Below are 18,189 nucleotides of genomic sequence, written 5' to 3'. Positions count from 1 at the left end.
CTGCTGTGGTGAAATCATCCTATTTTCACCTGAAGAACATTGCATAAATCAAGCACCTCATACCCCCAGAAGATCTGCCAACCTTAGTCCACACCTTCATCACATCCCGACTGGACTACTGCAATGCTCTTTACACTGGCCTTCCAAAAAAGGTCTTGTACCGCCTACAGCTGATACAGAATACTGCTGCCAGACTGCTAACCAACCAACTCCGTCACTGCCACATAACGCCAGTCCTGTACTCCCTTCACTGGCTACCTATAGAATGGAGGGTCCTATTCAAGATCGGCCTACTGATATTTAAATCCCTGAATAATCTAGGCCCTGGATACATGAAAGATATGTTGCAGCTGCGTAGCAATCCCCGAATTCTCAGATCCACAGGTTCTAATAATCTAGTCATACCCAGAGTCCACTTGGAAACTTTTGGTCCCAGAGCCTTCTGTCATGCTGCCCCTACGTTTTGGAACTCCTTACCTCAACAGATCAGGACAGCTCCATCCCTGGACGTGTTTAAATCCAGACTGAAAACCCACCTGTTCAGTTTGGCATTTGCAGAAATATAACTTTTGTTGTGTGAATACTTCATCCTACTAATTACTGAAGCTGAGAGAGCCTAAGCGCTTTGAGTCCTATGGGAGAAAAGCGATATAGAAATGTTATTGTATTGTATAATCTGGCTAAGTGTGGATCCCCAGCTCCTGCTGGTTCTAGCACACTTTCGGATCTGACTATGGGTCTGAGTGCTAACACGTAGCATATGCAACAGCAGACGAGGAACAACTGACAGGCATGTTCTATATATACTGGGAGCGCTCCTTAGTACCGCCCCAGTTACTCAGCCAATCAGGATCAATGTTGGAGTCAGCTGACCGGCTGATCAGCTAACTCCCCTTCTGCTTGCATAAAGATCCTGTCTGTGCGCGTGCGCGCATAGACCTCAGTCTATGTGCGACTGAGGGACCAGGCAAAGTTCCATCATGTAACAATGCGGCGAAGGCCGCTGGCTGAGACTCGGGGACAGCCGCCATACCGCTCAGCGCTGCGGCGGCACCCCCCTCATTCACCACAGTCCCAGGCACAATTCCATCACTTTGCATTTCCTATAGTGCAGTCAGGTTCCGTATTATTTGTACTGTTTATTCCTGTTCTGTCTTGTCCTGTCCTTGCGATTGTACTGTCACCTGCGGTGGCTGACAGTGAATCATTTGGTCTCGCTCCTAGATCGCATTCGCCCTAGCGGTAGAGGAGGTGGATCTCCCTTGTCTGACTCTTGGAGTGTAACCTTAGCTGCGGTTGCTACTGGTTACTCCTTCAGTCTGTCTTGTCTAGCATGAACGCTTGCTGTTGTCTGGGGTGAGGCAACCAATTAGCAAGTGTTCGCGTTATTTGTCTGTCGTAATTTTCTCTGTTCATTTGTTAGTTAGGGTTGGTACGTTTTGCCACTGTTGCGCTTAACGTGCGGTGGCCGTACCGTTAACGCGCTTGTCTCTGTTGCGCATATCATGTGGGGACCGCGTTTAGCGAGTTCTTTTGTTATTGTCCTTGGCGTTCAGATTGTGGTTATTTGCTGTGTCTTCCCTACTCAGTTCACGCTCTGTCTTTGCTCAGTCTTGTGTTGCTGATAGCAATCGCTTCTCTTGCGATTAGCTTTCTCACTCTGACCTGCTATGATATGATATGTCTACCGTCGCGGGGTGGCGACTAGATTGGTAGATATTCATATTGGGCTTGATTCACAAAGCGGTGCTAACTGTTAGCACGCCTGTGAAAACCCCCTTAGCACGTCTAAACATGCTTTTCGCGCATAAAACTTTACGCGTGCAAAACTTTACGCGCGTAAAACTTTGCGCTCCGCGCGAAGTGCCCATTAAGGCCTATGGGACTTAGCGCGCGTAAAAACTTTGCGCGCGTAAAACTTTACGCGCGTAAAACTTTACGCGAGCAAAGTTAGCGCGCGATCTGATTGAGAAATCCGGTGCTAACCTACTTAGCACCCTGGTTAGCGCGTCTAAAGACTTTAGACGTGCTAAGTAGGTTAGCACCCCTTTGTGAATCAAGCCCATTGTCTGTCCCTGTTTTTGCTTTCTTCTGAGTTGTTACTTTATATTGCTCAGTGTTGCTCAATCGTGCAATTTCAATCTGGCATCTGTGGCAGTACAGAGGATTTATTCCTCTGTACTCCACAGTTCCATCTGCTGGTTGGAATTCCCCTCTACAAATCTATACTGGGTACTTTGCTTCTGTGACTGTGGCAATTTCCTTCTGCTTCAGCGCACATGGTGTGCGCTGACTGGAAATCGCCTGCAGATCATTACAGCTCTGCTGTCATATTAACAGCAGAGCGAGTGAGCTGCGGTGGGGAAATAGTGATGAGATTGGCGGGAGTGCTGTGAACAGCGAGAGCGTGTGGTGGTGCTGAGTGAAATCTATGCCCTGGCAGGAATAACAGCCTCCAAACAAGGGCGTAGATTTCAATTAGGGTCATCCAAAACAGGTTAAATGAGTAAACATTCTCTGCTAATTGTGCTAATTATCGTTCACTGTCAAAGAAACATACTCTGTACTCTTCTAAAGGTGCGTAAACACATCCAACTTTACGCCTGATTGTCATTTAAACTGGTCGTTTGAACGGATTAAAGTGCAAACAACAAGTCCTTCAGACGTCCTGTACACACTGACCAACAAAGCGGCTGATATCCTAATTTACATGTTTTTTAACCAACTTGATAATGAACAATGGACTGGATAAAACAGGGCTGCCCAATAGGTCGATCGCGATCTACCGGTAGATCGCGACCGCCTGCTGAGTAGATCGCGGCCGCTTGGCTGCGTCCTGTCATAATCTGCAGCCGCGGCTGTCAGATTTTGCTGCCTTAGCTGATTCACGGAGAAGAGGGGAGAGGCGTGGCTAAAGGGGGCGTGCCTGAAGGGGAGAGGAGCGAATAAGTAGACAGGTCTCCTCCCCTCCATGCTGTGTGACTCACGCAGCGTCTCTTCCACTTCAGGCTGCAAATACTGAGGAGGTATGCAAAGATACGGACATGGAAATTATAAGATAATTTATATGACACAGTTCAGCCACGTGCACCGAGCTGTCGCTGCTTCATCTCCCCTGCTACCTATAATGTGAAACAAAGACGTAGTAGGCAGTTCTCTGGGCACACAGCACTGTCCAGATCTGTGTATTCTGTGCACAGTATGTTCTTTTTCCCAGCCGAATCTGATCCGTACAGATGTCAGTGACACATTGCTTGAAAAGTGTTTTGTTGACATTTTATCTTCTTGAGTGGAGACAGCAGAAGCTTTTGGCATACAGGAGAGCAGCTGATGGCACTGCTGAGAGGAGAAAATGAAGCGATAGGTCTCCTCCCCTCCAGACTGCCAAGCAAGTGAGAACACTGGACAAATAGCTTCAGGAGGATTCAGAAGCTATTTGCTACATTTGAAAGGGCAGGATTGAACTGCTGGGATAAGCAGGGGGATTCAGGACATGTATGGGAGAAGGCTCCTGCTGCTACTATTCGCTAGGCTTTGGGGGTGATAAGAATCCTGAGGGGGGGGCGCGGGGGGCAGGTAGATCTCGTGGACTCTGCAGGTTAAAAAGTAGCTCGCGAGCCGAAAAAGTGTGGGCACCCCTGGGATAGAACAATGGACTAGATTAAACGACTGATTGAACGAGTCGTTACAGTCGTTTAAACGACAGTTGGTTCAACTGATCCGCCAAGCGGATCGGCAAACTGGCTGTTATCAGTCGCTCCACTGCGCATCCACACGTCCAACTTGTCGTTCAAACGACAAGTCGGATGACAAGTTGGGCAGAAGATCAGGACGTGTGTACCTTAAAGGACTTACGAGGTGACATGTGACATGATGAGATAGACATGGGTATGTACAGTGCCTAGCACACAAATAACTATGCTGTGTTCCTTTTTTTCTTTCTCTGCCTGAAAAAGTTAAACATCAAGTATGCAAGTGACAATTTCTGTCTGGGTCGGGACCGGGTCGGGCTGGGTCAGAATATAGCATTACCCTCACTGATAAGTAATTACAGCCATAAAACATTTTTCTGTCAGTAAATGGCATTTAAGAGCAGAAAAGAGATAAAAAGGGTCAATAATTCATAGATTTGAGCTCTGGCGTACTGCAATGTATGTGTCATTGAGCAGAGACAATGAAACAGTAAAAACTTAAAAACTAGATTTAAATATAAAATAAAACTATGGGATATCTAAAAAAGCCATTTTTAGGAGAAGTAGGATAGATATAATTGTTTTTCTCAGAAGTTTATTTTGACCTCGTAAGTCCTTTAAGAGATGCAGAAATCAGAACTGGCTTTGATTTCACATTTCACATAAAACACAGACTCTCCTCTGCTAATGGATTTTTACAACGCAGCTAAAACTGACACTGAGTAAAGCAGAGCTTTTGCCTCTGATTTTTAATATGAAGAGTGGGGAAATGTTAACACAGCTATTAATTAATACCCAGATATTATTTGTACATTGTAGTTTCCTACTTATACAAATACTTTGTTATTGATAGTTGTCCTTTAAATTAGCGTTTTTACCACTGCAGAATAGCGGCTAAGTAAACACAAAGTTTGCACTCCTCCAAAAGCTATAAGAGTAGAAAGCTTTATTGGATCATCCATACAAAAACATATAATGGTCACAAAGACAGAGTGCATTTCTGACCCTTCTGGATCCTTAGTCATCGGATCAGTGAATAATGGCGCACAGCGCCTATGCATAAAAATGGTGCCGCATTAAAAAGATACGCTTATCGCTATTTATCGTTAGTACTGCATAATAATGGCGCACAGGGAAATAAGAAGAAAAACGGCACACACTAACATTATTTGTCAATAGTGGCACACACTAACGTTATTTATCAATAGTGCCGTTCGTTTGCCAAACAGCAGACTTTATTGCCCACAGTAACGTTATTTATCAATAGCGCCCTACATAAGCCAAACTGCAGACATTATTTAACTGCAAAACGGTGAATGGATTAAATGTAACACTGTCAAGGTTAGGGTTAGGCACCACTGGGGGGTCTTAGGATTAGGCACCATCACGGGGGTCTTAGGGTTAGGCACCATCAGGGGGGTCTTAGGGTTAGGCACCACCAGGGCAGTGGTTAGGGTTAGGCACCACCAGGGGGGGTTTAGGGGTTAGGGATAGGTACAGAGAGGGTTCGTGTGTTAACGCTAAATAACGATAAGGCTTTAACGCTAAACAACAATAAGGCTTTAACGTTAAATAACAATAAGGCTTTAACGTTAAATAGCGATAAGCGGCAACACCGTGCGCCATTATTCGCAGGCGCCATTTTCAGATGGATCCCTTAGTCATAGTCAATATCCTAACCACACCTATTTCCCTCCGCAACCACTACTAAACAAGTAGTTCTTAAAGAGCACTTGTACCTCACATGGGACAGGAGGGGAGTAGATTTAAAAACATCAGTGCAAATCACCTACAATGGCTCTACAATAGATGAGCGAAAGACAAAATCAGGTTCAGACTTTAGATCCATAGGAAAACACTCGCTGTACAGTTAAAGTTTCAGTTAAGTATAATAAAGCAAATTGTGCCTAAGTATATACTGTAAGAAAAAAACTCAAAACAAGCAAACAAAAAGAAAAACATTAGAACCCTTGAGCTCCCTAATATCAAGAGTAAAATCCAGTACACCTCAAGTTCTAGACTTTTTTTGTTGTTGTTGTTGTTGTTGTTGATACCTAGTACAACAATTTACCCTTACTATCTCTATGCTATAGAAGGTACAGTATATCCCAACCATGGCGGTACAGAAATTCTTTTGGAAAGCTTACCATGAGACCAATTTATAGCTAAATGATTTACACTTTTACAGCTAGAGTTTCAAGCTTGATACTTCAAAAGAAACTACATAGACGTGTGTTCTCTCGGTGTTTATGTGGACTTCCTTTGGACACTCCAGTTTCTTCCCATATCCAAAACCATGCTGCTAAATTAATTATCTTCCCCTAAAATTAGCCTCAGACTGCAGTGGCACATTAGCCTGTTTACATAAAGAATGATAGTAATCCTGGATTTTCTTTTCTTTCATTGAACATGTTTCAGGAAAACCATTTGACAATGAAATTACAATGGGCAATGCAATATGTAACGTTATCAGCTCTATTATTTTTGGGAAAAGGTTTGAATACGGTGACCCAGAATTTAAAAAGCTCCTGAAAACTATGAGCAATAATCAAAAACTGGGAGGGTCTCCAAAGATCGCAGTAAGTATTACTTTTATCATTTGTATGGACATTAGTATAAAACTGTTCTTCTAAAAAGACGCAATGGGGTTGATTCACAAAATCCCCAAATACCGCAAGTTACGCTATTAGTGCGACCCACATTATTCAAGTAGCGCAACAGTTGCTATGGTAACACACGTTACCATAGCAAGGGTCACGCTACTTGAGTACCATGGGTCACTCCTACAGTGTAACTCGTGATATTCGAGGAAAGAAATAAGTGTAGGGCCTCTTTTACACTACATGTGATTCCGACTCCCGATGTTGATGTGATTTTACATGTCATTCCGATTTTTGATGTGATTGAAATAAATCCTGCATGCCGCATTTGTTCTGCGTTTTTCTGCTTGTGTTGCTAGCATGCAGGGAAAATCGCAAATTAGAATTGCGATTTGCAGTATAAAAGAAGCCTAATATTGCTGCGCGCTGACTGTGCACGACAGTATGACTGCGATTTTGTGAATCAAGTGTTTTGTTAAACACTATCTAGGTTAGTGTTAGGCATCAGTAGAGGGAGGGTTGGAATTTATTGCAATTAGCAAGTGTCCAATATTAGAATATTTATTTATTGTATTGTTTGTTGCACATGAATATTTTTACATGCAATATATTTGAATGGCACATTCGCACTTTGGACCTAATCTAATCCACTTTTTCTCCTAAGTTTTCTCCTAGGAGATAATTTTTCACCTTCTGTTTAAACTACATTATTCAGCACTCAGCATTTTTAAAAGTACCCAAAAAGTAGGTGAAAAAGTACTGTCAAAATTATCCTGAGCATTGTCTTGCTGGCTGGTGACTTAAAGCATTTTATTTATAATGTAAAAATATTACCAAGGAGAAAACTTAGGAGAAACCCAGCACCAAGGTAAATACTTTTCTTTCACAATCGTACCAAAATCACACCCAAAATCACAATCGCACCAAAATCGCATAAAAATCTACTACTTCCTCCTCAGCTTCGGAAATAACACAGCTGTCAGACCAACCAGGTGATTTTTAAGGTAATGAACACTTTTTAAAATGCTTGACACTTTGAATAACACTTTTTTGGGTGTGTTCATTACTTTTTTTGAATATTTTATTTATTGAGTTTCAACCCACTTTAATGATTAGAAATGACTGATTCCTATATTCTGATTTGATTGTTGGAATTATGAATACTGATATATTGAGACAGGCAAAAATGGTGCAAGAAATTTGGGTGTACCGTGTGCCACCACAGGCCGTAATGTGAATGACGGTAATTTGGGGGCCGTCAAAAGACAGAGCCCAAATTACTATAAAAACGGCGTAATTCGTCCGCTAACAGTAGCTGGTAGCCAAATTATGTGTTGTCCAAATCCCCAGTGGCCTGGAGAGGAAAAGTACTTAACATCGCCGGGACTTTTGCAGGAGCAGGGTGAGCCATTTTTGCCTTGCCTTGCGCCCAAATTGACCGGTGCCCTAAATAAATGCATGCCTGATATATATACATATATATATATATATATATATATATATATATATATATATATATATATATATATATATATACATATATTAATATATATATATGTATATATATATATATATATATATATATATATATATATATACATATATACATATATATATATATATACAGTGCTGCCCATAATTATTCATACCTTTGGCAAATTTTGACTTAAAGTTACTTTTATTCAACCAGCAAGTAATTTTTTGACGGGAATTTACATAGGAGTCTCCCAAAAGATAATAAGACGATGTAAGAGGCATTATTGTGGAAACATTTTTTTATCAGCTTTTATTAACATTTGAGCAAAAAGTGTCTAGTCCAAAACTATTCATACCCTTCTCAATAATCAATAGAAAAGCCTTTATTGGCTATTACAGCAATCAAACGCTTCCTGTAATTGCAGACCAGCTTTTTTCATGTCACCACAGGTATTTTTGCCCATTCATATTTAGCAATGAGCCCCAAATCTTTCAGGTTGGAGGGTCTTCTTGCCATCACCCTGATCTTTAGCTCCATACACAAATTCTCAATTAGATTCAAGTCAGGACTCTGGCCGAGCCACTCCAGAATGTTAATGTTGTTGTCTGCTAACCATTTCTTCACCACTTTTGCTGTGTGTTTTGAGTCATTGCTATGCTGAAATGTCCACAGGTTCCCAAGGCCAAATTTCTCTGCAGACTGCCTGATCATTGAGAATCTTCATGTATTGCTCTTTTTTCTTGGTGCCGTTTATTTTGATTAGCTTCCCTGGTCCATTGGCTGAAAAACATCCCCAACGCATTAGGTTCTCACCACCATGTTTGACAGTGTGGATGGGGTTCTTTGGGTTGAAAACTTCTCCTTTTTTTACGCCAAATGAAGGAAACATCATTGTGACCAAACAATTCAATTTGTGTTTCATCTGACCGTAACACAAAAGACCAGAAGTCTTCTTCTTTGTCCAGATGAGCATTTGCAAAGGCCAAGCAAGCTTTTGTGTGCCTTCTCTGTAGAAGTGGCATCCTCCTTGGTCTGCATCCATGGAACACAGCATTGTGCGGTGTCCGTTGGATTGTCTGCATTGAGACATTGCCACCAGCAGAGCCCAGATTCACCGGGATGGCCTTGGTGGTGGTCCTTGGATTCTTTTTCACCTCTCGCACTATCTTCCTGGCCAGCACAGTTGTCACTTTTGGCTTCCAACCACGTCCTCTGAGATTTTCCACAGTGCGGAACATCTTGTATTTGTTAATAATACTTTGCACTGTTGCCGCTGAAACTTGAAAACATTTAGAAATAGCCTAGTAGCCCTTTCCTGACTTGTGAGCAACCACAATGCACATCTGCAGGTCCTCACTGAGCTCTTTTGTCTTAGCCATGACTGTCCACAAACCAACTGCAGAGAGGTGCTGTTTTTCATCTGTTAAGTTGATTAAACAGCTGTTCCCAATTAATCATGGTAAACAGGATGCTTTAGAACAGCTTGGACTATTTGGAATGGTATAGAACTTTGAATTTTCCCACAGACTGTGACAGTTTGTGAAGGGTATGAATAATTTTGGACTGGACACTTTTTGCTCAATTGTAAATAAAAGATGATAAATGTGTTTTTTTTCTCACAATAATGCCTCTTGTACATGGTCTTATTATCTTTTGGGAGACACCTATGTCATTTCCCGGCAAAAACGACGATTTAGGTGTCGCCAGAAAGAGGAGAAAGAGAGCTTTAAAATGATATCCATCTTTCCATAGTTACATTGTATTACACAGGGCGACTTTTTCTGCTGAATGGAGCTGCTGACACTGGGGAAAGTGTCGTCCTGTGTAATACAAGTAACTAAATCGTCGCCCTACGCCTTTTAGTTTTCGAAAATAGCGAAAACTAAAAGGCGTACGGTGGTGGTTTATATATCATTGGAAAGAGGAGACAGAGAGCTTTAAAATGATATGCATCTTTCCATAGTTTCTGCACTGCTCGGAGTCCCTTTAAATGAATTGTTATTTAGCTCATCAAGCAAATCCTCCAAGTCCCTCCATGAGCCAGTTTGGGACTGGAAGAATGGTTATATGAAGCAAAGCACTGTTACTACCGCTTTCCTGAAAATTAACATCTCATGTCTTTAGTATAAGGTCCTAATTACCTAATTATAATGGATTTGTCTCCACAGCTGTATAATTATTTCCCTCGCATCATGTCCCTTTTTGGGGTACAGAAGGAATTTGTACAAAATATTAGTGAACTCAATGAGTTTATTTTGAAGCGTATCAAGCAGAAAAGAAAGGAGTTTAATGCGAATGATATTTCTGGATACATAGATGCGTATCTGCTGAAGCAAGAGCAGGATCAGGTAGGTACATCTCTCATTTACTATGTAATGGATTAGCTACAAACACTACATGAAATAACTTGTAATCATAGAGAAAGGGATGCCTGGAGAAGATAGATTGTGGGTGGAGCAGAGAGGTAAGTACCTTGTCTATAATGCTCCCACTGCTGCTCTGCATTATGAGGCCTGCTTGGGACCTGAATATTGCCAATAAACACTGCCCCTCCCTGGTGGCTAAGGGCCTCTACACCACTGAGCTCAGTTACAACTCTAGGTTTCTGCATCCACCTGTTTGTGTGGGCTGCTGTACTGCACAGAGCATTAACCACTTTCCCCCCGCCCGTACGAATTTCTCCGTCCCTTTTTCCATCATTTAACCCCCAGGGACGGAGAAATCCATACTTTGCGCACTCCTGCCGCTGTCCGCGCTCCCATTTGTAAACACGCCGCCCGACGCTAGTAAACACGCCGCCGCCCGCTCACCCAGAGATCAATGAACGGGAAAATCCATTCCCGTTCGTTGATCTAAGCCCCGCAATGATCCGCTGCTCTCCGATGGGCAGCGCGATCATTGTGATCTTACCCAGCCTCCAAGTACTTCCTCCAAGCTTCCGGAAGGACGCTTGGAGGTCGCATTAAAACAAAAAGTTACTGTGGCCATCTTGTGGCCAAATAGTAAAACTACACCCTACACATTTTTCACATACAAATAAATTACTTTTACACAAAAAATTAACTCATTACCTCCCACACTCCCAATTTTTTTTTTTTTTTTGTAATTAAACAAAATAAAAAAATGTACAATAAAAAAAAATACATAAATAGTTACCTTAGGGACTGAACTTTTTAAATATTTATGTCAGGAGGGTACAACACTGTTACTTTATAAACTATGGGCTTGTAATTAGGGATGGACGCAAAACTGAAAAAAATGCACCTTTATTTCCAAATAAAATATTGGCGACAAACATTGTGATAGGGACAATTTTATAACAGTTTTATAACCGGGACAAAAGGGCAAATACATTTCATGGGTTTTAATTACAGTAGCATGCATTAATTAAAAACTATAATGGCCGAAAACTGAAAAATAATTAATTTTTTCCCAGATTTTTCCTATTTTCCCATTAAAACACATTTAGAATAAAATAATTCTTGGCATAATGTCCCACCTAAAGAAAGCCTAATTAGTGGTGGAAAAAACAACATATAGATCGTTTAATTGTGATAAGTAATGATAAAGTTATAGACAAATGAATGGAAGGAGCGCTGAAAGGTGAAAATTGCTCTGGTGGTCAGGGGGTAAACCCCCTCAGTGGTGAAGTGGTTAAAGATTAAGGATTGCTAAAAGGTGCAGTCACACAGAGGCAGTGAAAGGTATGCACTGAATGTGCTATACCTGGCACAGTACAGCAATTAGCAAGGGCCAGCTGCGACAGACAGGGCTGTATATGCAGTGCCAGTGGCACACACACACACAACAAAACACATCAGAAGAACATTAGCTCTCAAAAGAGCAGTTTTGGGCTGCTTTTCATCAACAAATATCAGCAAGGAGCAAGCTAACAGACTTCCTAACTATCGCTTTCCCTATCTCTCCAATGTCTCTCCCTTCTCTCACTAATACAGCAGCACACAGAGTGAAAACATTGCTGATGCTGCTGCCTTTTATAAGGGGGAGGGGGCTCCAGGAGGGAGTGCAGCCTGATGGGCTGCCATGTGTCTGCTGAATGTGATGTAGAGGGTCAAAGTTTAGCTCAATGATGTAGTATAGGGGGCGGGTCGAACTCGCTAAGTGTTCGCGGTTCACCGCAAACTCAAAGCAGCTAAGTTCGCACGAACAAGTTCTCTGGCGAAAAGTACAGGCCATCTCTAGTCACAACTTTTGAACTCTTAATTGTTTGCCTCTGAAGAAGCGGCTCTTGTATAGACCGTGAAACGTGCGTCAGGCAATCACTGCACATCGATGTAACGTATGGATTTTTAATGATTTTGTCATATCAATGTTTTATTACTCAATGACTATAATTAAAAGTTATGTTTTATATTAGCTGTATTATTGACTGTGGACCTGAAAAACCTAATTTTCCAGTTTTCTTGTTATCTCTGTTGCCAAATCAATCAGTGGGGGTCACCTTATTATTGTTTCTCTTGTTATTTAACTCACATACTACAAGAACTGGATAATCCACATGGCAACCCTGGGCAGTTGCCTATGGCCTGAATAGAGTCTAGGGGCCTGGTGGTTACTAGCACCCACCCACCAAATCTAACTAAAAAGGCAAGTAATCACCAGCAATGGGCAAAAACTGCCAGTGCTGGTCGTAATGGAGAAAGCTACGCTTACGGATCATTACGCGTAATTTTACGCTATTACGCATTACGAAATTACGCTTACGGCATAGACATTCAATTTCGGTACATGTCTGTAATTACGCATAGCACTTACGCAATTACGCGTAAGTATACCGTAATTCAGGTTATTACGTTATAGGCTTACGCGTAAATTCCTACTAGCAATTAATGCGTAAGGTCATGCTGCCAAGCGGAAAAGTTGACGCATGGATCAATGTTAGGTAGCCACCGACTTTAAGGGTTAATAGCAAAGCCCCCTTAAGTGCTAAGAGCCTCAAATTTGGAGAATATATTAAGGAGATCAGAAGGAATAAGAGGAAAAAAATTTTTTTCAAAAAAACCTTATAGTTTTTGAGAAAATCGATGTTAAAGTTTCAAAGGAAAGCAGGCCAATGGGGTTCCTTCTGATTTGAAGGAACCCCATTGGTCTGCTAAGGACCAATGGGGCTCCTTGGAGCCCAAATACAAAGATGCTTTCGAGAGCTCTGAGCTATATAGCTCAGAGCTCTGTCGGGTGAAGGGACGCTGAGTCCCCGCCGGCTCCGCTGCCCTCCCCGCCTCTCCCACATGTCACCTATATACATGCTGGCACCCATGGGTGCCAGCATGTATATGGGTGACAGGTGTGGGCGTAGTGGACGGCGGGAGCCGGCGGGGACTTAGAGTGTATGCGGCGGCCGGCGGGTGAGCGGCGAGTGACGTCGGGTGCGGTGGTGTTACAAAGTAACAAAGTTGTTACATTGTAATAACTTTGTTACATTGTAACTGATTAGTATATTTCCGAGGATATTGCGTGGGAACTGGCTTTTAAAGGGACAGGTAAGTATTAATGGTTAATTAAGAATATTAAAGGACTTTTTTCGTGGTTATGTTTTTTGTTCAATTAAAATACTTTTTCTATGTGTTTGTGTGTTTATTTACTTTTAACTCTTAAAGGAAATGGGTAAGGGGTACAAGTACCTCTATACTCATTTCTCCTGGGAGGGGGGTGGGCATCTGGGGGACCCCTTTTTAAAGGGGACTCCCAGATGACACCATGAACCCCTCCCCAGGAAATCACGGCCTCCACCTCCACCGCCCATCGGAGGTGGAGAAGAGCCCCTTGTCCTTGGATTGGACAAGGGCTCGGAGGGGGAGGGGAAAGCTTGGCTGCCCCTCCCCTTCCGAGACCCCCCAATCCATGGACCATGCGGGCTGGTATAGTCAGGGTGCGGAGCCCCACGCGGCCGGTGCTCCGCATTCTGGCTATCCCAGTCTGCATGGGGGACAAGGGGTTAAAGAGGTCTGGGAGGGGGGACCCCACGTCGTTTTTTTTTAAATATATTTCCCACACTCAGAACGAAGTAAGTAAAACTCTTCCCACTTGGGGGAATCTATGAAAATAAAACACTATTGTTACCTGTGCAAAAAAAACTGACATTTTCCGCATTTAAAAGACATTTTCGCCCTTGAAACTTAAAAATCGATTTTCTCAAAAACTATAAGGTCTTTTTGAAGAAAATGTTTTCCTCTTATTCCCACTGATCCCCTTAATATACCCTGTGAATTTGGTGTTCCTAAATTTTAAGCAGGCTTTGCTATTAACCGTTAAAGTCGGCGGGTTTTTAAATGTATATATTTTTCCTTTGAAACTTTAACATCGATTTTCTCAAAAACTATAAGGTCTTTTTGAAAAAAAAAATTCCTCTTATTCCTTCTGATCTCCTTAATATATTCTCCAAATTTGGGGCTCTTAGCACTTAAGGGGGCTTTGCTATTAACCCTTAAAGTCAGCGGCTTTTTTATATTATACGGGAGCGTAATATTACGCGATTACGGCAGACTGTGTAATTTCAATGGGAGTTTACTGTCTTACGCGTAATTTGTTACGCGTAAAACGTAACCCCACGGTCTACGCGTAATTAATTACGCGTAATACCGTAACCTTACACGTAACGCTTACGGTGCATTTGTAGTGAATTACGATGCGTAATTACGCTAATGCATAATTTCGGCCCAGCACTGAAAACTGCTATTTTGCCTAGGGCCCAATTTTGTGTTAATCCTTTTCTGTATATATAGTCACTTCCATAAGATCCTCAACAAAAAGCACTAAAAAGGAATCCCAGCAGACCATTGGACCTTCATGGCATGCACAGCCATTCAGAATAAGCCAAGTTCTAAGTTGGAAAGAGATGCAACAACTTCCACAAAAATGGATCAAAGAAGCAATGAAGAAATTGCAAAGCTAGCAGCAGTACTCAATAAACACTTTGAAACTCAAAGAGAAACCATAACCAAGAATTGAACTTCATCCCAATCAGTAGCTGATACCCCTTTCCCATGAGAAATCTTTTCCTTTTTACAAACGGATCATCAGGGGGCTCTGTATGGCTGATATTGTGGTGAAACCCCTCCCACAGTGTTATGTCAGGACCATAGTTCTGACATCACACTGTGGGAGCCTTGTTGCATTGTGGGAAATAACAGCTGTTTACAGCTGTTTCCAAATGCCAGTAAAGCAAAAAGCATCTCCTTCCAGTGACATCACCTGCCAGCAGTTAAAATGTGAACGTGTGATAAATGTCAAAATGTAAATCAGGGTGTGGAAAGATTTTACAGTGGGCAAACACTGACTAAATCATTTATACATAATTATTGTAATACTGAATCACTTTTTTATTACATTATTTTTACTGGTGTTTCTCTTTAAGACTTAGGTGGAGTCACATACTACATAGGGAATGATGTACAGAGTGAAAAAGATGGCAGTTTTTTGTTAAACCAAAGTTTAAAAATAGATTTGATTCTACAATAGTTCAACATGATAGAGTCAAACAGTGCAAGCACAACTATGGAAACTGCTTATCCAAAACTGGAAGGTGAAGATTCACTACCATCAAATGAACAGTTCAGGGAAGCAGTGGTGGCACTATGAGAAAGCCACTATCCAGAGACTAGTTTGTTGACTTTTGGTAACAAATGAGATTAACAGAGGTAACAGTTGTTTAGTGGGCATGTTGGAATGCATATTTAGCAACAACAGTCTATTATGTGTATATCTATACCAGCTATAAGCACAGGGTGGCAGTGTAGTAGCGAAGATCTCTTATTATGTCCTGCAGGTGTAAAAGGTTGTGATCAAACTTGTTTGTTATTTTGGTGTATATTATTTAGTTATGCAAAAACCATTACCTAAGGGCTGATTAATATCTGTTTCTCCTGCATTTCTCATTGCTGCACACTATGAAGCTAGTTTATATAGCCTTCCTAACAGTGCAAGTATGTGAAATAAAAATAGTGTGAGAATATGGCTCAATAGCAACAAAACATAAAAGAGCTGCATATTATGTAATATTTTTTTGGAATTAGAAACCAATGTGTAAATGCTAGATGGATAAGCACACAATCCAATTTCTTTGTTTCAGGCCTTAGACAAAATCGAAAAGTACTTTAATGATGAAAACTTGACTATGGCAGCTTTCGATCTCTTTACAGCTGGGACAGAAACAACATCTACAACACTTCGATGGGCCATATTACTGATGATGAAATATCCAGAAATACAAAGTAAGTTTACTGCTATAATTGGAAAAGATTAAGCTGCTTTCTTCTGCTTCATTTAAAGTTTGACATGAGTTACAGATTACCTAACTGTTTTTATTATGGGGGATAGTCTCCACCAACTTAAACAAATTAATTGAAAAATTAATTTGCTTAACCTTCTTAGCGGTATGGACGAGCTCAGCTCGTCCATTACCGCCGGAGGGTGCCGCTCAGGCCCTGCTGGGCCGATTTTTATCAAATAAAAAGCAGCACACGCAGCCGGCACTTTGCCAGCCGCGTGTGCTACCTGATCGCCAGAGCTCTGCGGTGATCCGCCGCGAGCAGCGGCGAAAGAGGGCCCTGCTGGGCCGATTTTTATCAAATAAAAAGCAGCACACGCAGCCGGCACTTTGCCAGCCGCGTGTGCTACCTGATCGCCGCCGCTCTTTACGGTGATCCGCCGCGAGCAGCGGCGAAAGAGGGTCCCCCCAGCCGCCCGAGTCCTGCGCAGTCGGACCAATCAGTTCCGGCCAGTGCTAAGGGCTGGATCGGAGGCGGCTGACGTCAGGACGTCGGCTGACATCCATGACGTCACTCCGCTCGTCGATATGGCGACGAGGTAAGCGAAACAAGGAAGGCCGCTCATTGCTCATTGCCGGAGGCAATCAGAATGACGCGGCCGGAGCGCCCTCTAGTGGGCTTTCATGCAGCCAACTTTCAGTTGGCTGCATGAAATAGTTTTTTTATTATTTAAAAAAAAACCTCCCGCAGCCGCCCTGGCGATCTTAATAGAACGCCAGGGTGGTTAAAGAGGAACTTTGATGCAGAATTGAATCAGTGTCCAATACTCCCTTTTCAACAACAAAAATCTTTCTTGAATAGATCATCAGGGATATTTGTATGGCTGATACTGAAGTGAAACCCCTCCCACAGTATGATGTCATCATAGCCATGGTCATGATAGTTTCCTGTCTGTAAATCTAGTTGCATTGTGGGTGATAATTACTTTTCCTAACTGCCAACCAGCCCTCCAAATGTGAAAAAAATTAATTGTTTCCGGTGACCTGTATAACTAAGGAAGAAGCCTCCATAATAACAAGAGAGATTACACCTTTTTTGTCATGTACATAGATCCTGCTCAAAAATAGACCAATTTAAAGAGAACCAGAGATGAAGCACCCTCATGTATTTTACCTTATAAATCAGTGGGAACATGACAGTAAACACCTAATCTGCTCTTTGTTACATTGTTCTCTGTTTAATTTGCCTGTTATCACCTCTAAGATAAGAATCCCGACTAAGCAGTCGGCTGGCTTTGCTACAGAAAGATTATAGCTGAGACTGTGTTCTTTTGTGTCTTTTCAAGTCCAAGCCTGCCCCCTGCTGGCTTTGCTCAGAAATCATTATAGCTGAGTCATTATAGCAAAGCCAAACTCAATGCTCAGTCCGGGATTCTTATCTCAGCTAGATAACAGACACTTTTAGCAGTGAGGATGGAACAGAGAGCAGGGTAGGTGTTTTCTCTAATGTTCCCACTGATTTCTATGGTAAAATACATGAGGGTGCTTCGTCTCTGGTTCACTTTAAACATACATTCAGAGTGTATAATCAGCTCAGATAGGTCCTATAACAGGCTTTCTACTCAGAACAACACTAGCACTTTATACCAACCCTTTTCATCAGTTCTTAATGCAGTCATTCATCTAACAATGATTACGGCTTTGTTCACATCATAAATCACCAGCAATATTCATGCGCTTTGTGCTTAGAAAAGCGCTTTTATAAGCGCTTTTGCAGAGCGATTCATTTTTTCACTTCCTGATTTCATTCAGGAAGTGAAATCTTTCACCCGGAAATGAATAAATACAATGTATTTATTCATGAAAGCGCTGGGGAAATCGCTATACAAAGCGCTTTTTCAATCACTTTGTGATTTCCCTATACCTTCCATTGAGCCAAAATGCTCAGAAAATGGCACTGCGCTTTAACCTCCTTGCCGTTCTGATTCTTTCCAGATTTTAGGGTCTAAAAGAGGTGCAATTTTTTTCACTCTTTCATACCCTAAAACCTGAAAAAAAATCATTCTGGCAGGGAGATGTGCAACAGAATAAAAAATGTACCTTCTTGGGCTCCAGCGCTGCAGTTTGCACTTTCACCACAAGATGGCGTTAATGTACATATAAACGAACTTCTCTATATTTCTCTAATATAGA

General features: G+C 41.9%; 1 protein-coding gene across 1 annotated transcript in view; it reads left to right on the top strand.

Moving 5' to 3' along the window:
* LOC137524542 (cytochrome P450 2K4-like) overlaps positions 1-18,189 on the top strand; it is a 70,773-nt gene that overhangs the window by 40,923 nt on the left and 11,661 nt on the right. The window contains exons 4-6 of the mRNA XM_068244529.1: positions 6,111-6,271; positions 9,938-10,117; positions 15,859-16,000. Of these exons, the coding sequence (XP_068100630.1) occupies positions 6,111-6,271; positions 9,938-10,117; positions 15,859-16,000 (483 nt within the window). The remainder of the gene's footprint in view (positions 1-6,110; positions 6,272-9,937; positions 10,118-15,858; positions 16,001-18,189) is intronic.

This window comes from Hyperolius riggenbachi, chromosome 7 (assembly GCF_040937935.1).
Source record: "Hyperolius riggenbachi isolate aHypRig1 chromosome 7, aHypRig1.pri, whole genome shotgun sequence".
NCBI lineage: Eukaryota > Metazoa > Chordata > Amphibia > Anura > Hyperoliidae > Hyperolius > Hyperolius riggenbachi.
This window is presented reverse-complemented; position numbering and strand designations above follow the sequence as displayed.